This window comes from Neoarius graeffei, chromosome 17 (genome assembly GCF_027579695.1).
Source record: "Neoarius graeffei isolate fNeoGra1 chromosome 17, fNeoGra1.pri, whole genome shotgun sequence".
Classification (NCBI taxonomy): domain Eukaryota; kingdom Metazoa; phylum Chordata; class Actinopteri; order Siluriformes; family Ariidae; genus Neoarius; species Neoarius graeffei.
Window position 1 is genome coordinate 41,051,649 of NC_083585.1, and position 23,410 is coordinate 41,075,058.

At 40.7% G+C, this 23,410-nt stretch overlaps 1 protein-coding gene across 1 annotated transcript; it reads right to left on the reverse strand.

The window, feature by feature from the left end:
• Positions 1-459: 459 nt before the first annotated feature.
• pitpnaa (phosphatidylinositol transfer protein, alpha a) lies at positions 460-18,089 on the reverse strand. Its single transcript, XM_060944214.1, has 12 exons — positions 17,950-18,089; positions 15,988-16,018; positions 14,066-14,214; positions 13,879-13,970; positions 13,629-13,636; positions 13,286-13,360; positions 12,985-13,068; positions 12,041-12,118; positions 11,799-11,909; positions 11,446-11,568; positions 11,083-11,151; positions 460-1,367 (listed from the first exon to the last, which is right to left on the reverse strand). The coding sequence occupies exons 1-11, from the start codon at positions 17,964-17,966 to the stop codon at positions 11,104-11,106; spliced, it is 816 nt and encodes a 271-aa protein (XP_060800197.1). The 5' UTR covers positions 17,967-18,089; the 3' UTR covers positions 460-1,367; positions 11,083-11,103.
• Positions 18,090-23,410: the final 5,321 nt, after the last annotated feature.

Consider the following 23,410-nt stretch of genomic DNA (forward strand, 5'->3'; position numbering starts at 1 on the left):
CTTTATTTTAATTTCTTTAAATCTTGGATTTTAATGATTTTACTTTAATTCTTTGTTACTGTTATGCTTTTATTTTTTGTGAAGCACATTGAATTGCCTGTGTGTATGAAATGCGCTATACAAATAAACTTGCCTTAAATAAGGTATCCAAGACTTTTACAGTACTATATTTGAGACAACTTTGTTTTCTTAGAATAAAATGTACAGTAATTATAGGTCTGATTTCTCCTATTTTCAGAGTGATTAAGCCTATTACCCACACACACACACACACACACACACACTCTCTCTCTCTCTTCCCCCCCAAAAAAAAAACCCAAAACCATTTTCCTGATCTTTTTCAAGCACGCCATACTGGATTTACTGTAGCTCACTGATTGTTCTTTAAGTTAGTTGGATTCCAGACTGACACTAATACAGTTTTAAATACAACACCACATCTACTAAAACAAAAACAAATAAGTCTGTCATTTTATTGATTCATTTCAAATGATAGAACTGCCAGAACAGTAGAAAAGTGTCAATCCTAATACAGTGTTTGATAATCCCAGAAAATCTGACAAACTGTAAAAATACCCAGTGAATAAATAAAACTAGCTTACAAGCCTCCGTTTAAAAATCGAGGCAGAGTAGACAACTCCAAACTTTCAGCCCAAATTCAAAATATGAGTGCAGCACTGATGTGAACCTTACAATGAAGACAAAGTGACATCAGTGCTAAATAACCGCATTCCCTTAAACCCATGATGTATATTCAATCAGGCTGAGGTTACCTCATGTAAACAATTACACCATACTGCTTACAACAAACTTTTTCAGATGTGTAAAAAGTGGCAGGTCACGTCGTCAGGAGCAAGTGCTAGCTTGAAACCCCACACACACACACACACCCACACAAGGCAGCTTAAGAAAACAGTGGAACAAATAGCTGAAAGAAGTGAACAGAGCTAATCAAATTAAAGATAACGAGTGGAAGAACAATGTTACAGTAGTGGTGTCAGTGCGAATATAAACTTTAAGGGGAATTTATTTAAAAAAAAAAAAAGGCACGGGGGGGGGGGGGAATACCCATGTGAACCAGCTCAAAAATGTGGGTGGGTGTGGGGGGATAAGAGGCCTGTGGTGATGAAATACATTTAAAAAAAAAAAAAAAACCTTAAAAATAAACATGAATGTCAGCATAATAATTATACATCATTGCTTAGTGTAGAAATCAGCTGTTAGGAGGGTTTTATGGTGTGGACGAGTTCCGTGATTGAGGGGGAAGGACTTGAGGGAGGCACCATAAATGGAGTGGATCAAGAGGAAAGACATCCTCTCGAGCAGTGCCTGGGACATGAACAATACTGCTGCTCATTGGGCAATACCTAAAAGAAAAACAGAGCGACAAGCTTACACAGTCAATTAAAATATTATTGAACATATATATCTTTTTAAAACCACATACAGAAGAATTACTTTGAATATTTATAATTCCCCAAGGACACTAATCCTCATTAAAAATATTTGAATATCTCATCTCATTATCTGTAGCCGCTTTATCCTATTCTACAGGGTCGCAGGCAAGCTGGAGCCTATCCCAGCTGACTACGGGCGAAAGGCGGGGTACACCCTAGACAAGTCGCCAGGTCATCACAGGGCCGACACAGACACCCATTCACACTCACATTCACACCTATGGTCAATTTAGAGTCACCAGTTAACCTAACCTGCATGTCTTTGGACTGTGGGGGAAACCGGAGCACCCCGAGGAAACCCACGCGGACACGGGGAGAACTCCGCACAGAAAGGCCCTCGCCGGCCACGGGGCTCGAACCTGGACCTTCTTGCTGTGAGGCGACAGCGCTAACCACTAAAAGAAAGTAGGTCTGCACACTGCTGGATACGCTCCAAAAAATAAACTTTATTTAATTAAAACAAGCAACGTTTCGATCACCCTGGATCTTCATCAGGCATATGGGTAACAGGAAGAGACTGTGGCCTATATCACATGACCCTGCTCTACACCCGCCCAGGCAAGGCACCCAAAGGTGCCAATCAATTAGACAGACAGGTGTCTTAACCTGTACCAGTCATACAAAAGGCAAAACCAAAAAACATTTGCAAGTTTGAAAGATTAAAAAGATGTGAATATAGTACACCAACATATAAAATACATATCACGTGAAAATCAATTACAAAAAGGTTTTAAATCAAAATACATATTCATTCCCTTAGGTGCAATGGTGTTCAAGGTATATATATAAAAAGCCTCGCGTCTTAAAAGGAGATTATCAACATCACCCCCACGTCTAGGTGTGGCAACATGTTCAATGCCAATATATTGAAGGGTTGCGAGATTGTGTTTAAACGTGTTAAAATGGACAGCTACAGGGTTCTTCTCATCATTCAACCGTATGTTGCTTCTATGCTCTGCGATGCGCGTTTTTAGACACCTTGTTGTTTTGCCTATATAGGCTAATCCGCAGGGACATTTAATCATATAAATTACATTTCGTGTATTGCACAAAATAACGCCTTTTATTTTAAAAGGCTTCCCAGTGTGCGGGTGATTGAAAGAATTACATTTGCGCGTAAAATTACATTGCGCGCAATTTCCGCACCTATAGTTGCCATCAGGAAGGGGAGGAAATCTCCGTGCGCGGTCTGGTGGTCGGTCGGCCTTAACGACAAGGTTGCGTATATTGAATGAACGCTTGTATACAAAACGTGGGGGCTGTCTAAACGAGGCATCGCTGAGGGTAGGGTCTGAGCTGAGGATGGGCCAATGTCTCCTCACTATCTCTTCAAAAAGCTTGCTCAGTGGCGAGTACTGCGTAATGCAGGATAGCCTATTGTCAGGGGCCCTGTGTCTATATATACCTTGAACACCATTGCACCTAAGGGAATGAATATGTATTTTGATTTAAAACCTTTTTTGTAATTGATTTTCACGTGATATGTATTTTATATGTTGGTGTACTATATTCACATCTTTTTAATCTTTCAAACTTGCAAATGTTTTTTGGTTTTGCCTTTTGTATGACTGGTACAGGTTAAGACACCTGTCTGTCTAATTGATTGGCACCTTTGGGTGCCTTGCCTGGGCGGGTGTAGAGCAGGGTCATGTGATATAGGCCACAGCCTCTTCCTGTTACCCATATGCCTGATGAAGATCCAGGGTGATCGAAACGTTGCTTGTTTTAATTAAATAAAGTTTATTTTTTGGAGCGTATCCAGCAGTGTGCAGACCTACTTTCTTTTATTGTCTGATACTTTTGTCTGGCACCTGCAAAGAGTTTTTGGATGTGCACACCCTACTTAAATGATGACAGCGCTAACCACTACACCACCGTGCCGCCCCACATTTGAATATTAATGTACAAATAGAAATATACCATTTGGAAGCACTCCCATGTCGTCCTGCCATCCATAATTACTCACAAATCTAATAACGTGTCACAACACTACTTAATCTCTACTTTTAGCTACATTAGCTAACTAGCATAGCATGTAGGTTCTATGCAAGTTTTTGGTTACCACTTTGTTATTCTCAAAATAGCTTGCAATAGTAGATTTGAACAGTTTCTTGAAACCACAAATAGAACCAATTACATTTTGCGATACTTCAGAGAATGTTTCAAACAGGCCACATACAAAACTGACAGTGAGATACACTAGTATTTGAAAAGTGAAATGTAAATGCATTTGAAGAGTCCAAGTCTCAGCCCTTAAGTGGTTTTCTGCATTATAAATTAAACCCCACCCAAACAAATACTAGTCACTGGTTCCAGCTCTATCAAACTCATTTCACACTTCTGAAGTTTTTCAGCAGTTACGTTCAGTCAGTCCTCTTCACATTAATGAGTAGCTTCATATTGTTATCGTCACTAAATGGATTTTCCAGAAAACATTGAATATTTGAGGTTTTGATATTTGTTGTTACGATGACTAACATGGGAGAGGTTTTCTTGGTGTTCATGAAAAGTTGTGCCAAGCTATGCTCCAACCTTTCATATAGAAAATGGAGTGAAACAGGCAGAATGGAAAGAAATTTGTATTTTGCTATGTGAAAAGCCAGTATTTGATTCTGGGGCATCCCAGTTGAGTCCTAAATGTCTTCTTCTTGGATACAAGGTGCATTCTACAGAGGAGTCTGTGTGCGCCATAAGCGTACAGTTTAAAACGCGCCACCTCTCCAGAAAAGTTACCCAATCTTTTCTAAAAGTTTTCCAGGACTTTTTCAGTGATCTAGTTGGGATGACAGACAGGGAATGTGACATGCTAATGTTTCTGTGGAAGACTCCTTTAAAAGACAAGCAGTTTATGACTAGTCTACGATATGAATTCACCTAAAAACTATGACAAAAGGATAGACTGCAAACACCAATTTATTAGTATAACCAATTTACAACTATGTTTAGGTCAACTCTTACCTCAGTGGGTTTTTCCTGTCCCATATTTTATATTATATATATATATATATATATATATATATATATATATATATATATATATATATATATATATATATATATATATATATATATATATATATGCGCATGCCCAAGTATAAAATAAAAAGTCGGCACTAAGGTATCTGGCACCCGCCTTACACAAAATCAGGAAGATCAAACAAATTGACCAAAACAGAACTTGACAAAAATGACGCCACAAAAGTTCGACTCAAAATATAGGCCATCTATAAAAGAAAGGGGGGGGGGGGAGCCACACAATTGTCACACTCATTTGAGTTCAGTATAGTCTTTTGATACACTCCTGTAGGTTTTCCAAAGATTTTGCCAGAGCTACCGGTTCTTCCCTTTTCTCTGCAATACTTTTGCAAAAAGCATTTGATTTTGAGAGCAATGTAAAGTCTTTTTTTGTTGCTGCCCTGACTGCCATTTCATCAGCCTTTCTCCATTATCTGAATGCTTCAAATTATTTTTTGCTGTTGTTTTACTTTGATGCTTCCCATCTCATCATGGAGGTCTTTTCGTCTGTCATCTTTAGCCATTTGGTCTTTTTTTCCCCTTTTTCTCATCCTCCAGATACTGTACATACCTCATTCTTTCTCCTTTGCAACGTTGTATGAGCTCCTTTGGCAGGGCATCATCTGCAGCATGCCCAGCCATTGCATCCTGGACCAAGCGTAAGGCAACAAGTGTCCTCTCCTTCAGGTTTTCTACGAGCATATTTGTTGACAGAGTAGCCTCTCTCTATAGCAGCTTGACCATGAGACAGTATGAGGAGACATTTCATTGGGTCCCATAGTGCTGCATATTCTACTCTGCCATTGACAAATCTTTCAAGAAATTCATCAAGCCTGAAGCTGTAAACAAAATCTTGGAACTCTTCTTTATGGTTTGCATTGACATGCAATGAGAATACTTTATACTGAGCAAGAACTTTACCACACTCCAAGGCAGTGAGCCATCCTGCATTGAGAAGAACCTGTAGGAGTTTCTCAATACATTACTATGGCACTTTCAGCTTCTGTTACCATGATCACAGGGTCAAGGGTGCTCAGGTGCCACACTGCTAGGTACATAAGAGGGCTTTCTTTCCATGATTTTCCTGCAGGTCACAGCAAGGAAGCAGACACGTACATTCTTGAAAACCTGTGTATTCACTGGCTTTTCCTGAAGCTTTTCTGATGCCTTCTCCAAAGCTTGCTTTGTGGCAAATCCCACATCCAGCTGCTTGAGTGGCACATGGCTTGTTTTGTCTTGTGGGTACAGTTTCAGCAGCTGGACCTTCTCCAGTTCTTCCCTTTTGATAGATCATGACAGCAAGCTTCTTAGGGTGAACTGGAGCACCTCTGCTAAAAAAAAAATAAAAGGCACCATAGCAGCATCTTTCAGAAATGTCTCCAACAAAGGCTTCAGCTGTCTCACAACAAATGCAAAAAAACTGGAGCTTTGTTTGGGGGGGGGGGGGGGGGGGGGAAGAGTCATCAGTGGCCTCTCTTACTGTACAGTCATCATTGTCAGCTGTCCATTGCTAGCGATGATGACTACTTCGTTAGGATGCGCAGAAACCACTGCTGTGCTTTTCTGTGCTACTGTACAGTAGGATACAGATGATGACACTTTACTTCTTGGGAGTTTCTTGTGGCTGCAGATGTACTCCTGCACTGCAAATCCTAAATCTTCCACCCATCGATGAAGACAGAACTTCAGAGGAAACGTTGTTTTGGTTACCTCAATGAAGTCATCTCGCCTTGCCAGCGAGTGATGAAACAAATGCCAAAGAACTCAGTACATCTCCCACCTTCCAACCAGTTTCTCTCTCCACTTTGAAAGCTTCCATCATGCAAACCACAACTTCCCAGATTGATCATCTTTGGTGCATCTAGGTCCACTTGGCTCTTGGAACATCCTCAGGAACTTCCAGCTGACCATAGGGCCATCCACTGAGACCTGCAAGAGCTTTAAGATCAAGTGGTGACAGTTCTCTTGATTTTCTTCAAAAGCTTGTGCTTGAATGTGACCCATGAACTCAATCAAAATAATGCACAGCTACCTTCCCTTTACGTTCACTCCAATACCACACAACAACATCCATCTGTTCTTTGTGTCACTTTATTGAGGCATTCATCAAACGACACTACATAGCACTGTACTTTCCTTACATCTTTGCCCAGTTGCTCTTTGAAATATGGACAAGCCAAAACACAAAAGGTAAGCAGATTTTGTTGCACCACATGAAAATCATTTGCCAATTTCACTGTCTGGGAACATCTGACCAAAAATGGCTGACATATCACAGTTGGAGTTGAATGAGTCATGTGACATGACCATCTTGACTACACAGCGAATCCCTGCTTCAAGCACAGCCTCACGATCCTAAACTGCCTTGTGCCTTATGCATGACTTCAGTGCTGAGAGGCCCATGTTTCCAACATCAAAAGGTCTTCTTACAAAATTTGCAATAAGCCCTCTTCACATTTCCGGATACTTCCCCTAGCCAGTCCCTGAACTGGGGGGTCTTCCTTCCAGTAATCCTTAAATTTGCACTGCCTTGACATTCTCTCACTCCTGTAATTGCAGGACAAGTGTAACAGAAACATTTCAGTTTTTACAGGCATGATTTACAACTCTCCTCTTACTGAGATTCTTTATTTTTACTGTTCATTTCTTGCCTTGTTTTAATACCGTCCTTGTATTTTCAATTCTATAGTATTATATTAACCACCGCTGCCTGAACACCAATAAATGAATAGCCTGAAAACAAAAATCACGCAAATTGGCTGGTCTGCATATTTTCTTATTGATAAATCAAACTTTACCTAGCTAAATGGTGATTCAAAGTTAGAGGCAGGTTTGCCAGGGTTATTTAAACCTAACTACCATAGGCTACTTCGTTATATTCAGTGTTTAACAATGCTATAAAATCACACCTGGTCTGAGCTACCACTACAAAGTTAAACATTTCATGTCATTTAACCTAGGCTATTGTTCCCATTTTCTTGTTTTACCTTAACAGCACAGCATTACAACTGCAGAGACAGTACTCGGAAAAGTAGATAGCCAGTGTTTGACTCACATGGGCTCTCATTCCCTGTTTTAACCCCAGCTTCCTCTTATTATCCAACTCTCTCAGCAATACCCAACACATATTTGACACCATTGCTCAGACCTGAAATCACAAACCTTTGCAGGCAAAACAAACCAGCTAGCAAGCACATCAACTTCACTAAACATGCTAACCAATTTAACTTTATTCAACTGTTTGAAACAAGTCAGAAAGAAAAGGTCAATCTATACACTTAAGAATTACCGCAGTACCAGCCAGCAATGATTAATATAGTTGAAACATAATGTAACTTACAACCCCGATTCCAAAAAAGTTGGGACAAAGTACAAATTGTAAATAAAAACAGAATGCAATAATTTACAAAATCTCAAAAACTGATATTGTATTCACAATAGAACATAGACAACATATCAAATGTCGAAAGTGAGACATTTTGAAATTTCATGCCAAATATTGGCTCATTTGAAATTTCATGACAGCAACACATCTCAAAAAAGTTGGGACAGGGGCAATAAGAGGCTGGAAAAGTTAAAGGTACAAAAAGGAACAGCTGGAGGACCAAATTGCAACTCATTAGGTCAATTGGCAATAGGTCATTAACATGACTGGGTATAAAAAGAGCATCTTGGAGTGGCAGCGGCTCTCAGAAGTAAAGATGGGAAGAGGATCACCAATCCCCCTAATTCTGCGCTGACAAATAGTGGAGCAATATCAGAAAGGAGTTCGACAGTGTAAAATTGCAAAGAGTTTGAACATATCATCTACAGTGCATAATATCATCAAAAGATTCAGAGAATCTAGAAGAATCTCTGTGCGTAAGGGTCAAGGCCGGAAAACCATACTGGGTGCCCATGATCTTCGGGCCCTTAGACGCCACTGCATCACATACAGGCATGCTTCTGTATTGGAAATCACAAAATGGGCTCAGGAATATTTCCAGAGAACATTATCTGTGAACACAATTCACCGTGCCGTTCGCCATTGCCAGCTAAAACTCTATAGTTCAAAGAAGAAGCCGTATCTAAACATGATCCAGAAGCGCAGACGTCTTCTCTAGGCCAAGGCTCATTTAAAATGGACTGTGGCAAAGTGGAAAACTGTTCTGTGGTCAGACGAATCAAAATTTGAAGTTCTTTATGGAAATCAGGGACGCCGTGTCATTCGGACTAACGAGGAGAAGGACTACCCAAGTTGTTATCAGCGCTCAGTTCAGAAGCCTGCATCTCTGATGGTATGGGGTTGCATTAGTGCATGTGGCATGGGCAGCTTACACATCTGGAAAGACACCATCAATGCTGAAAGGTATATCCAGGTTCTAGAGCAACATATGCTCCCATCCAGACGACGTCTCTTTCAGGGAAGACCTTGCATTTTCCAACATGACAATGCCAAACCACATACTGCATCAATTACAGCATCATGGCTGCGTAGAAGAAGGGTCCGGGTACTGAACTGGCCAGCCTGCAGTCCAGATCTTTCACCCATAGAAAACATTTGGCGCATCATAAAACGGAAGATACGACAAAAGAGACCCAAGACAGTTGAGCAACTAGAATCCTACATTAGACAAGAATGGGTTAACATTCCTATCCCTAAACTTGAGCAACTTGTCTCCTCAGTCCCCAGACGTTTACAGACTGTTGTAAAGAGAAAAGGAGATGTCTCACAGTGGGAAACATGGCCTTGTCCCAACTTTTTTGAGATGTGTTGTTGTTATGAAATTTAAAAATCACCTAATTTTTCTCTTTAAATGATACATTTTCTCAGTTTAAACATTTGATATGTCATCTATGTTGTATTCTGAATAAAATATGGAATTTTGAAACTTCCACATCATTGCATTCCGTTTTTATTTACAATTTGTACTTTGTCCCAACTTTTTTGGAATCGGGGTTGTACATTAATCGGTGTTTTGGCCACTTAATGTATTTAATGCATCCAGCTTGTATGCGTTGATGTGAACTGCTTTGGTGTTGTGTTCATGCACACTGCTGCAACATAACCAAGTGCAACCTATCAAAATGCTCTCCTTCATAAACTACCATTCAACTATTAATGTGGTTGCGAGCATAACATTTGAAAAGGCTATCAGTAATAATTTTCCAGGACATTGTACGCTCTCATTTTCCATGTGTTTTCCATGACTGAAACTGCTCAACTGTTTTCCAGGACGCATGGGAATCGTGGCTAAATATAGATGGAACAATAAGAGCTACACATACAACATAAACAATTGGTACAAATTTAAAAAGCTGGCTAAAAGTTGATTACATTGTACCTACCTTTTTAAAGGAACCAAAAAAAAAAAAAAAAAAATCCCCCAACCCCACACAGACTCCTCTATATGCTATAGGATCAATATTTTTTAAACATGTGCAATCATGTTTTTATTGAGGAGTATTCAGCGGGTAATCACACTGGACTGTGTATATGCTGATGTTATATCCAGTAATACACAAATGACCCTGCACCAGGTCATTAATAAGTGAAATCACTCAAGTGACATTTCAGCAATCAAAGACGTCTCGTTGATGCCACACCTCTTGCCTCTTCTACACAGATGACTCCTAATTTCCATTTCCTGCGTAAGCAAGAAGGCACCGCCTATTCTACCTTTTGGCTGAAAATCAGCTGAGTCATGTTGTCCATCCTGTATATGGCCTAAAGTTTATTTAAAAAAAAAAAGAAAAAAAAAACAATTACCTTTGTTCTGTATTAAAGGAGAACTGAAGTCGTTTTTAAACTTGCTTTTTTTCCTTAATTAACGCGTTATTCAATTACGTTTTCGGTTTTAGTAACCTTATATCGTGACTCATTGGCAACCAATTACAATTAAATATTATACTGTACTTAACGGCCTATTCTGTGTTTAGCCATGTTGAATTTAGTTCGTTTGGTCCACCGCAGGCGTCGCTCATCAATGCGATCTTCACGAGTCTTGTGCAAGACTTCGAAACGTGAAGCGTCAGCACCGCCATTTTGAAAACTGTTTTCCAAACGAAATATTGCACAAAAATGAGTTTAAATGACGATTACTGCCTACTTTCTTCAAACTTTCCTGATTGCTATCAAAACAAGACTTCTAGCTTGATTACATCAGCATTTGAATGATGGCGCGGTCGTCTTTTGACAACATTGGCAGATGTTGGTCACTTTGATTTCCGTCCTACGATGTCTCGCACAAGTCTCAACGAATCTCGTTTATGGCCATTGCTTTGACATATGGACTGATATGCTATGTAATATATTTCAAACACTCGTAACTTGCTATCAAAAACGCATTCCTACATTTAATAAAATGAGATAAATAGAATTTTGATTAAAAAAAAATTTAAATTGCCTTCAGTTCTCCTTGAAGATACCGGACATAATCAAGATCAGGTCATACAGACATTGTGGTATCTCTTGGAATCTCCAATATACCAACAGGGACAGCCCAACACAGCCAGCAGCTGACTGATGACGACTGGGAGCAGTTAAGATGGTTTATGTATGCCAGCAATCTAGCACTCAGCAGCAATTACTCTCCCCGATACCAGTAATTAGATGCCTTAGTATACTCACTGAGTCCCAGCTGTAGGGCCTTTACTCATCTGAGGCAGACATCCCTTTTACTGGGTCCTTTTCTCGCATCTAAAAGGTGAAAAATAAGAGACCCTTTAGATTTAGTTGCAAAAACTGCACTTAAAATTGGTAAAATATCTCTATAGTTTTGCTAAAACAAAATTTTAATTAAATAAATAAGGTAAAACCACAATGACACGATACTGAAATCTAAACTTTATCAAATATAGCACAAGTAGTTTATTATTTTGCTTACACAAGTACAGCTTTGTTAATAATATACATATTTTCTTCTGTGCAATAAACAAAAGGCATCTATGTATTAAATTTTTATCAGATAAAAGCAAATGAAACACAAGGCACCTTATCAAGTTCCCTTTGTGTATCCTCTTCCATCCGTCGAATGTCATCCATTGTCAAGTCAACCCACTTGTCCATCCAGCAAAAGAGCTGCCTGTGGAAGTTGGTAAACAAGCGCTTCTCTTGCTAGAAACCACAACAGAGAGAAAAGAAAAAAGTCACATTTCTCAGATCAATGTAAACATGTTGCAGTCACGTAATATAATCCTGTATATGAAACATGCAAATAATGCAACAAAAGTCATTAACAGTTAAATAAACAAGAACATATTTTCCTTATTGATACAACTACATAGCAATCACGTTGTACAAACACCGGCAACATGTACAGTACTTCATTAATCCAGACCTCATACCTTGTGGATGAAGCCTTCCACTCTGTTTTGAAAGCCACGCCACTTAAACTTCACAGTGACAAGTTTATAGGCACACATGTGAGGACAGTCAGTCTTCTGAGGAAGCTCTTTCTATATTCAGATTAGAAATGGGTGAAAAAGGAGGTTAGCTTGGATGCAGCACTGTGGATGTGAATACTAATTTCTAGAGAATACATAATAGCTGAAAACAGACACAATAATCTATATTAGGCTATACATACTCTCCACTCAGGTCCTAAAGGTCCTCTTCCAGTCTTTGATGATTGGAATATGGCTGGATCCTCATCAGATTTATAGTCCTGTAAGAATATTTAAAAAAATAAATAAATAAAAAAAATAAAAAAGGACACTCTTTAAAACTAGTTTACTACTGAAGAAGTTCAGAGAGATCAGACACTGATCATTTCAATACAACAGCTTTAAACAAGGTCAGTGAACTTTTATATCCTTCTGGCTGAGTCTTCCAACTTTTCACATTTTTTTTTTTTAAAGTCTAACTGATTTTCATATGCAAAAGAAAAGAGAGAGAAAAAAAAAGGGGGGGGCATGCAGATAAGCCAAGCGCCAAAAAAGCATGAGACGACTACAAGATGGTGTTTGAAGTCAATGTTATTTTCCATGCAACATTGTGGGGCTTTAGTTTGTAGCTTGTTCTTTCGTATGATGGACACAAACTACAAAATCTATAAAAAGTCAAATCCATGGAAGCTATCCAGGCAAGAGTGGCATCGGTTGTTCTGTCCAGCTCGGGGTGGGAGACTGGACCCTTCACGTGGTCCACTCTGTCCTTGACTAATGCAAATCAACCAGACATGCAATGCCTACACCATCAGTTTGCGTGCATACAAATCACTGTCCATGTTACAAGATGTTTCTATGAGTCGCAGCTGGAGACAACTGACGTGACACCACCAAGCCCTGACGTTACAGGCCTGTGGTCAAGGTGTTCTTCTAAACATGACCATAATGAAGAGTAATGCGTCTTAATATATTTGATGTTTCAGTAAATCTGTGTATACAGATTGAATTGTGATTGCATAAGATGTCTTCACCACTTGACCTGCAATTATTTTGAATGATATGAATGGACTAGATGGAGTAATGGATAGTAGCAAAATATTAACCTTTTTCTGTATAAGCAATACAGACATTCCAACTTGCTCACCTTGGATTCTACCTGACTCCTGTCAGCAATGTCAATGTACACGACCTCAGTCTTCTTCCATTTTTCTGCATCAAGCTTATGTATCTGCACAAATCAAATTTAAGATTGGGACCACATGAGACACTGACCTTTTGTTTACATGATTCAACATTTTCTATTGGAAAAAAAATCCTCCATTAAAAAAAAAAAAAAAAATGGACAAAAAGGTCATATGGTTCATATCTAGAGTACAGTTTAAATGGTTTTAGTTACATGCAGTGCTCTGGGTTGATTTAGCTTCATTAGATAGGTGGTCACTTACATTGTCTTGGTCACCCATGTCAGGCTTGTGCCATGTCTCAATCATGATCATAAAGTCATCCTTCATGTACTCATTCTACAAGGCAGAGAGGAAAATAATTACATTATTCTCGCTAACTTTCCATTTAACAGCATTTCAAAGACCATCAATTCTAGTGAACTTTCTACATCTTAAGTTTCGCAAGGTATTATTAATAATAGTGCATCTCTTCTTAGCCATCTAGCATTTTACATAAACACACCTGTGAAAGGGATTCATTTTAGTTTAAGGAAATATTATAGTCTCCAAATGCTTATTTGTAGAAATCAACTACTTTGGGACAGGTCATAGAGAAGATACTTACTGTGAGAACTAAAAGGTGTGCAGAGGAAGAATGGCACATGGGGGGGGGGGGGGGGGGAGAAACAAACAGTTTAAATGAGTTTAGCACCATTTGCGTGAAGACATTTTTAACTTCGCAATGCTTTGAGCATGTTAAAATGACCACACGTAAGTGCATTTGTAATACATAAGCAGAGTGCAGATGTACTGTATTTGTCACCATTTTTGAATTACTAAACCATTATGCTTGTATGTGGACAAGTGAGACTTACTTGTACGACAGTATGGGTAAGCATTCCAGGCTTTCTCGTGGACTTTCAGAGCTGATGATGGTGCCAGAACCCGCACATAACCTGGTACTTTGCTACAGGAGACAGAGAGAGAATAAAAGCACTGAGCAACTAGAAACATTGTGTTCAAGAACCCATGTTTACATGATCTAGATGGTGATGTGCATACCTCTGCAAATGGTAGATCTTATGCGTGTACTGCCCCTTCTCTCCATCCTCCTTCTCATAGGGCTCATTCTTCAGTACCTCCACTCCTTCTCCTCCTCCTGTCTCATTCTTACTGGCCTCAGCCACTGAGTAGAGCTGGGCCACCTGGTACTGCAGAGCAGCAGAGACAACATGGTTCCTTCCACATTCACATAGCACATACATAAAAAGTGTGGGTTCAAGCACTGGCAGCCCAAGGAAGTAATTTATTTACTGAATAACGCGAGTGATTAACCAACACAACCTTTAGAGGGCTGTGTAAATGCCACCATATTTAGGAGAAGTTATTACCCACAAATGAGGCAAAACATACAACCATCGATATTTCTCTCTCTACAAATACATAGGTTGTTTAATTCCCTCATCATTACCTAATATTTATGTTGATTTTGTGTTAGGTTCTGCAATTGTGAGCCATTTACTTTGTTTAGGCATTGTTATAATGGGGGCTGCAAAAGTAGGTATACAGTAAGGATTATACACAAACAGCAGCAGGACGACTTCTATTTTCAGCAGGATGGGGCACCACCGCACTTTCCACTCAATGTCAAGTCAAGTTTATTTGTATAGCGCTTTTAACAATAAACATTGTCGCAAAGCAGCTTTACAGAATTTGAACAATTTAAAATATGAGCCAATTTGATCCCTAATCTACCCCCAATGAGCAAGCCTGTGGTGACGGTGGCAAAGAAAAACTCCCTCAGACGACATGAGGAAGAAACCTTGAGAGGAACCAGACTCATGTGCCAGTCAATGTGCATACGCTACTTAAAGAATTTCCCAACAGGTGGATTGGACATCGGGGAGCCATTGACTGGCCACCACGTTCGCCGGATCTCACCCTATGGACTTCTTTTTCTGGAGATGTGTAAAAGATAGGGTTTTCGCACGCAAGCCACATTCTGTTGATGCCATGATTCAGTTCATACGGGAGGCCTGCCAGGAAATTGATGCTGATAAAAGACCTTTGTGCCAGAGTGTGCATGGGTGTCCATACTTGACTAGTGGAGTGTGAGAATGCCGGGGGCAACCAGTTTGAACATTTGAGGGATTAATATGTTTGTATAATGAATAAAATAACATTTTGTGCAAACATTGTTTTTCATTACTGTATACCTACTTTTGTAGCCCCCTGTATTTCTACAGGGAAAAAACAACAAGGAAATGGTAGGCATAACATCCATCCATTATCTGTAGCCGCTCATCCTGTTCTACAAGGTCGCAGGCAAGCTGGAGCCTATCCCAGCTGACTATGGGCGAGAGGCAGGGTACACCCTGGACAAGTCGCCAGATCATCGCAGGGCTGATACAGAGACAAACAACCATTCACACTCACATTCACACCTACAGGTCAATTTAGAGTCACCAATTAACCTAACCTGCATGTCTTTGGACTGTGAGGGAAACCAGAGCACCTGGAGGAAATCCACGCAGACACGGGGAGAACATGCAAACTCCACACAGAAAGGCCCTTGTTGGCCACTGGGCTCGAACCCAGGACCTTCTTGCTGTGAGGCGACAGCGCTAACCACTACACCACCGTGCCGCCCTAGGCATAACATATGTTCTGCTCATACAGCCAATGTAAAAAAGACTGAAGGATGTACAACAAATATGAGAAGGTTAGGATACTTGATTAAATCTTGAATAGCACTTTTTTTTCCTCCTTGGGATTAGACAACACTGATTTGCAACAGACTAATGCTCAAGTGCATAGAGAGCACACGGATATAATAAGCCTGACTAGTATATCCCACACAGGAACCTCCCAGAGTTTGTGTCAACCGGGAATACCGAGTCACAGGGCTGGCACTAATCCTGTTCTGGTGCATGGAGCAAAAAAAGCTAAATGTCTGGATGGGTTAATAGAAAATTCACACTCACCTCTTCAACAGAAATGGGAAGAACAACTCGGCTGCAAGACAGAAGACATGTTTGCATTAAGGAAAAAAGTCAAAAAGAGAGAGACAGACTTACAGGTTTTCTTTAATCTAAAATGAAAGTAATTACAGTCAGGGTTCCTGCCGACGCTCTTCACATTAGTCAGTGATGAATGTATTTGTCATAAGTCATATTTTGTAGAAATCCCTCCATTTGCTGAAATCCAACCCCAGTGAAGAAACAGTGGGAAGCCAGAGTGTAAACAATGAGCACGTGCTTGTGACCAATAAAAATCGACTCCGCATAATGACCAAACTTTTGACCAATCACAGTGCGTCTTAATCAGCCTGGTGTGGTGATGTAATTATCTCTGCATGAATCAAACAATGGAGCAGTCTAAGGGTTTGGGGTTTTTTTTTTTTGGGTGGGGGGCCCTTCTTCAAGCACTGAGGATAATTTAAGGGCTGAAACAGTCACGGAGGGGGCATGTTCAGAGCCCTGAGCACATCGGACAGCCTCAGTAATACAGGGGTCGGTTTAAAAAACAAAAACAAAAAACATCCGCCAAACTGAAAGCACTGTGAGCCAGCAAGCGACTGAAGGAAGAGAGCTCCGTGGCGTGGCGTGTCGAGTCCCCGCGGCGTCATTGTGTTCAGTTTATAAATCGACGTAAAATTCGGATTCCTTCATTGTTGGTTGGTCCAAGTCCAGAAGAGTCTTTGTTCAACTGTAAATCAAGCTTTGTGTTGAAGTAAAACAGTAACACCTCTCTTGAATAATTCCCTGCTAAAATAACCCTCAGTAAGCTCAAACTAAACCGGTTTATTCGAGCTTGATGATGCACAGGGCGTTCGAAGTAATAATAATAATAATAATTAAAAAAAGGTATTATTAGAGGCTGGAGTGGAGCCGAAATTTTATATGTAATGGAAAGGCCTAGCTGTATCTGTACAAATATTTAAATTGTTGGTATAAACCTTAGCCCATTTTGATAAGTTAGTTAAAAAAAAAAAAAGTGAAGAACATGTATTTAACTTTCATTTTCAAGGAAAAAAAAAAAGTAGAGAATATTTTTCAGAACTCAGAGGGAACACTGGGTTTCCAAGCAGGGTCTAAAACCTGCCAGATGTGGATTAAAAACATCCAGCACTCCTCTACTAAAGACATACTAACACAGACTTGTGCTTCGTTTCTAGGAACAAAAAGTGGACTTTGCCAGTGTTTTAAAATGTCAAAGAGCTGTGTCAGGCTTTAAAATGGCTTTCTGAACCATGCCTGCTCAGCAGGTAGTGAAAACGGTAAAAGGTGATGACGTGCATTGATCACAGGCTCTTTGAACTGTGACGTAACGCATGACTGACAGGTCGGCAGCACGCGACCATCATGTTCATACAGCATAAAATAATAAAGTGTAAGATTTTAGATGAACCGATTCACCAGCATTATTCATTCAGATTAAACAAGACCTACATTAATAAAAAGACAGACAGACATTCAGATTGTATAATAATTATATATAAATAGTGTTTTTTAAACTGCAATTTGTTTATTCAAGCACCGTTTACACCATAGACTGATGTCGGTGTATTTAGCCAGTGCATGGATTCATTTCAGTATTGAACAAACTAACTGGGGTTCGACTAAATATGGCGAGCTAGCTTGCAGCTGTAATGTTAGCAGTTCTAACCCTAACTAAGTTCCACACGGTGAATGGGCAACAACTCCTTCAGGAGTTATGAGTTCGGTTTTATCGTTCGATTCGAGAAATACCGAATCCGTAAATACACACACACACGCAAAAAACAAACAAACACCCGACATCAGAGAAACGGCTGAATTTATATGTAGCAAGTAAACTAGCCATCCAGAAGGATTCAAGTTCGAGTTGACGCGACCCAGCTTACCTTCACACTGACATAAAATCTGTTTTTGTATATATTTGAGGTTTTTTTTTATATTACTTACTATTCCTTAATAAGCATCTTCTCGTACTTGCAGTAGTATCCGTATATTCATTCAAACCAAACCCTTCTTCAGCAACTCTCTGGTTCGCCTTCCAGTACTCCTGCTTTTCTTATTTCCTCACATTCATTTCCTGAAAGATGTCAATGGGGCGCGGCGTTGCCACGGCAACCACTCCCCCGCACAATCGAATCCGATTACGTCTCATTTCCTGATTGGACAGAATACTGAGTAGTGGATTCGAACTAGGGATGAAGGCTACGCCACTTTACATTGCGTAATATGTTGGGAAAAAAAAAGTTGTTTTTCTTAAAGGTAAGGGACTAATGGATCCGGACCCGCCCTGTGTGTTCTGTCAAACATCTCAGGCGTTTAAACGCGGAATTCCGGTTCCACGTGTTTGGAGAAGAGAAAGGAGTGACAGGGTGGAGTGTGCTGAAGGAAGTCTTTCAGTCTGAATCTGCTCTCGAGCCCAAACAAGCCTTTCCAGTGCCTTTGTGTAACAGAATAAACACACCAAACTGGTCTTCCCCCATTCTTCCTCCATGTAGCCTGCTGACCCTCTCCTACCACTCAAGAAGGTGTGGAAATCTGCACAGCAGATATTTTGGCTGAATTAGATTAGATTAGATTAGATTAGATTAGATAGAACTTTATTGATCCCTTTGTGCGGGTTCCCTCAGGGAAATTAAAACTCCAGCAGCATAATTACAGAATAAACAGAGAATAGAAAATAGAGAAAAACTTCTAGATAAATTAAGTATTTACATATACAAATAAGAAAGAAAGAAAGCACAACTTTATTCATCACACACTTGTGAAATTCCTCTCTGCATTTAACCCATCTGAAGCAGTGAACACACACACATACCCAGAGCAGTGGGCAGCCATGCTAACAGCACCCAGGGAGCAGTTGGGAGTTAAGTGCCTCACTCAAGGGCACCTCAGCCCAAGGCCATCCCGTATTAACCTAACCGCATGTCTTTGGACTGTGGGGGAAACCGGAGCACCCGGAGGAAACCCATGCAGACACAGGGAGAACATACAAACTCCACACAGAAAGGCCCCCACCGGCTGCTGGGCTCGAACCCAGAACCTTCTTGCTGTGAGGCGACTGTGCTAACCACTTACACCGCCGTGCCGCCCAAAAAAGAATAAGTTCATCTCATCTCATCTCATTATCTCTAGCCGCTTTATCCTTCTACAGGGTCGCAGGCAAGCTGGAGCCTATCCCAGCTGACTATGGGCGAAAGGTGGGGTACACCCTGGACAAGTCGCCAGGTCATCACAGGGCTGACACATAGACAGACAACCATTCACACTCACATTCACACCTACGGTCAATTTAGAGTCACCAGTTAACCTAACCTGCATGTCTTTGGACTGTGGGGGAAACCGGAGCACCCGGAGGAAACCCATGCAGACACAGGGAGAACATACAAACTCCACACAGAAAGGCCCCCACCGGCTGCTGGGCTCGAACCCAGAACCTTCTTGCTGTGAGGCGACTGTGCTAACCACTTACACCGCCGTGCCGCCCAAAAAAGAATAAGTTACAGGGGAAAAAAGCCAGCAGGAGAGGTATTGCACATTATATTGCACATTTATTTTGCACATTGTCCAGTATTGCTTATTGTCACGCTAGGCCACTGCTCCTTCCCTTCCCATCCTCTGTCCTCCTGTTACCCCTCCTACCCCCCAGAGAGGAGTTGTACAATCTGATGGCGTGAGGGACAAAGGAGTTTTTAAGTCTGTTAGTCCTGCACTTGGGAAGGAGCATTCTGTCACTGAACAGGCTCCTCTGGTTGCTGATGATGGTGTGCAGAGGGTGACTGCCATCGTCCATGATGTTCAGTAGTTTGTCCATAGTCTTCTTCTCTGCCACCGTCACCATTGAGTCCAGCTTCATGCCGACCACAGAGCCGGCCTGCCTGATCAGTTTGTCCAGCCTGGATGTGTCCTTCTTGGATGTGCTGCCCCCCAACACACCACGGTGTAAAACAGAACACTGGTGACCACGGACTGATAGAACATTCACAGGAGTTTCCTGCAGATGTTAAAGGACCGCAGCCTCTTAAGGAAGTATAGCCTGCTCTGTCCCTTCCTGTATAAGTGATTGGCGTTGCAAGTCCAGTCAGCTTGCTGTCCAGCCACAGCCCGAGGTTCTTGTAGGAATCCACAGCCTCCACCTGTTCACTGGTTGAATTATGAACATAATTCAACCAAAATTTCAAAATGTTGGTGAACATAATTCACCAACCACCTGTACAGGAAAGTACAGAGCAGGCTGTACTTCCTGAGGAGGTTGCGGTCCTTTAACATCTGCAGGAAACTCCTGTGGATGTTCTATCAAAGGGCATCATGCACACAAGCCTTCACACAATCGTTCATCCATCCATTAATTATCTGTAGCCGCTTACAGGGTCACAGGCAAGCTGGAGCCTATCCCAGCTGACTATGGGCAAGAGGTGGGGTACACCCTGGACAAGTCACCAGGTCATCACAGGGCTAACAAATAGACACAGACAACTATTCACACTCACATTAACACCTACGGTCAATTTAGAGACACCAATTAGCCTAACCTGCATGTCTTTGGACTGTGGGGGAAACCGGAGCACCTGGAGGAAGCCCATGCGGACACGGGGAGAACATGCAAACCCCACACGGAAAGGCCTTCGTCGGCCGCTGGGCTTGAACCCAGGACCTTCTTGCTGTGAGGCAACAGTGCTAACCACTACACCACCGTGCCACCCACAATCATTCATACATAGCCACAATTTAGTGTAGTCAGACCACCTAGCAGTATGATTTGGAGGACTTGGAGGAAACCGACACAGACCTGGGAAAAACATGGAGCCATGAGGTAGCAATGCTACCTTTCTGTGCCACCATTGCTGAAGTACCATGATATGTTAGCCCCAATATGTGTTGGCTGTTGTTGTTTTTTGTTTTTGTTTTTTTCCAAGAAGATGGTAAACACAAATATATACTCAAATAGGTTCTTTAGTTATCTCTCTGGGGCAAATCCTAAAGTTTCTGTATAGAATCTTGTATAGAGAGATTGCCCATCAAAAAAGGTTTCAAATAAAACCTTTTTAGGTTGCTCTGATTTCCTCCCACAGTCCAAAGACATGCAGACTGGGTAACTGTCTACTCTAAATTGCCCATAGGTGTGAATGTGAGTGTGAATGTTTGTTCATCTCTGTGATAGCCCTGCGATAGATTGGTGACCTGCCCAGGGTGTATTCCACCTCTCACCCCAATTCAGTTGGGATTGACTCCAGCTTCCTCCATGACCCTGATAATGGATGGCAGGATGGAGAAATGAGCCTTTAACAAACCCTTGAAGAACCAAGAGTCCAAATAAAAATTTTACGGAAGAACAAGATGTTTTAAAATGGCCATCTCAAATTTTGGATTTGAACTCTATGTGAAAACATAGTTAAATGGTGATTTGAAGAGAGTAAGAAGCTTGAAATGTCCTGCATGGGGGAGTTGTTATACATTTACGAGAAGAAACTTGGTGCTGGTAGTCAAGTCACTAAACCTCGAGTCTGAGTCCAGTCTCGAGTCCCCAGTGTTCAAGTCCGAGTCAAGTCCAAGTCATTAAACAAAATTTCGAGTCAAGTCCAAGTTGAGTCCACTATTGATCCAAGTTGAGTCTGATACAAATGACACAGCTGTCACACACGTACACTCTAAAATACAACATAGATATTCTAATGGATATCTATAACTCCCGCCTCACCCGCAAAGCCATCAGGATTGCAGGTGACCCCACCCACCCATCTCACAGCCTCTTCAGTCTGCTGCCGTCGGGGAGGAGACTGCGGAGTCTCCGGGCCAAAACCAGCAGGCTCAAGGACAGTTTCTTTCACCAGGTGGTCAGGAGGCTCAACTCCCTCCCTGTTCTGCCCCTCCTCCCCCCTCTGCCCCCTCGCACAGATTCTGCCCGCACACACCCCTGACCCCCCTTCAGCATCTGACATGTCACCCTCACAGTTCCCCCCCCCAACACACACACACACACACACACACATACTCTCAACGTTCATTAACACACTGAACTCAGGGACTGCACATTTCACTTTACCTCGCTCATTTGCACTATTCCGCACTACTTCACCTTAACAGTTATTAGTTTATTGTTTATACTGCTTATTTCATGTTTACCTGCTATACCTCAAGTGCCCTTGACTGTTTATTTGCTCCAATTTATGTGTGTGTGTGTACATGTGTGTGTGTGCGCGTGTATGAGTGTTTAGTCTATGTCTAGTTCTTGTTTAGAGTGTTTATACTGTTTATATTGTTTATTTCAATTATTCTATTTTTATTTATTGCATTGCCTGTTTGCACCGTGGGTCAGAGAGGACTGAAATTTCATCTGTGCTGTATGTCGAGCGTGTATAGCATATTTGACAATAAAGTTGACTTGACTTGACAATGATAGCTTTGAGTAGTGTGAAGATGTATATCCCATACCATAGCCTACAATAAATTCACAAAAAAGATGTTTTCTATCAGGAATATTTAGGAAAAGCCTGGTGGCACTAATGTTAAGCATCCATGCATAAAAGTTAACACTCTAATGTGCTTTATTGTAACAAGTGCACTTGTGTGCATTTCAAAAACATAACCGTGTTACACAAACATGATGCATCTCAAAAACAAAAGCTTTGATTCTGACATCATGGAACTACATGGCAGAGAACTTGGATTTGGTTTGTTTTGCTGCTGGCACTTGTGTGCAAATTAGTATAAAAATTTGTGGAAATGTTAAATGTTAATCTTGCCATTAAATTAGTATAAAAATTAATGTAGATATAAATATCTTATGCCAAATTATTATGTCATGTTACAAAAAATAAAGAAAAAATCAGAGTCCCCATCTCCAATTTACGAGTCCGAATGCAAGTCCGAGTCATCAGTGCTCGAGTCCAAGTCAAGTCATGAGTCCTTAAAATTAGGGTACGAGTCGGACTCAAGTATTACAAGCCTGCTCCCTAGTTCATGAGATAGTAATTGTAGGGGTGCTAATATTTTTAAAACCATAGTTTTTCAAAAAAAAAATGTTTGTCAAAATATTAAGTTAAGATGAAATTGTACAGCATTGACTAAGTGACACTCATTGCATATGGTATTTATTTTACATATAATTTTGTCTACATTTTCATGTAAGCTGCCAATAATTCTGGAACTGATTGTATGTAATGTACAGTATTATTTACAACTCGGATAGTCATATCTAAGAAATTATTTTATTTCTGTCATTGACTGAATAAATGGAAAGACAACTGGGATATATTTAGGCTGGACTGTATATTATTAATGAGAATATATCCCTCAATTCAAACCATGCATTTTGGTTAGACTGGATCAAAATAATACAATTAAATAATCAAATAGTGTCTGTGTGATGTACAGGACAGGCATGTGTACACACAAACTGACATATGCCATA

Bases quoted from the DNA above. Each gene is read 5' to 3' on its own strand.
- pitpnaa (XM_060944214.1), bottom strand. The intron at 12,119-12,984 runs GTGAGCAAGTTG...ATATTCTTACAG, and splicing joins GGAGTCAGGTAGAATCCAAG to GACTATAAATCTGATGAGGA. The intron at 11,152-11,445 runs GTGCCTTGTGTT...TTCACCTTTTAG, and splicing joins CACAAAGGGAACTTGATAAG to ATGCGAGAAAAGGACCCAGT.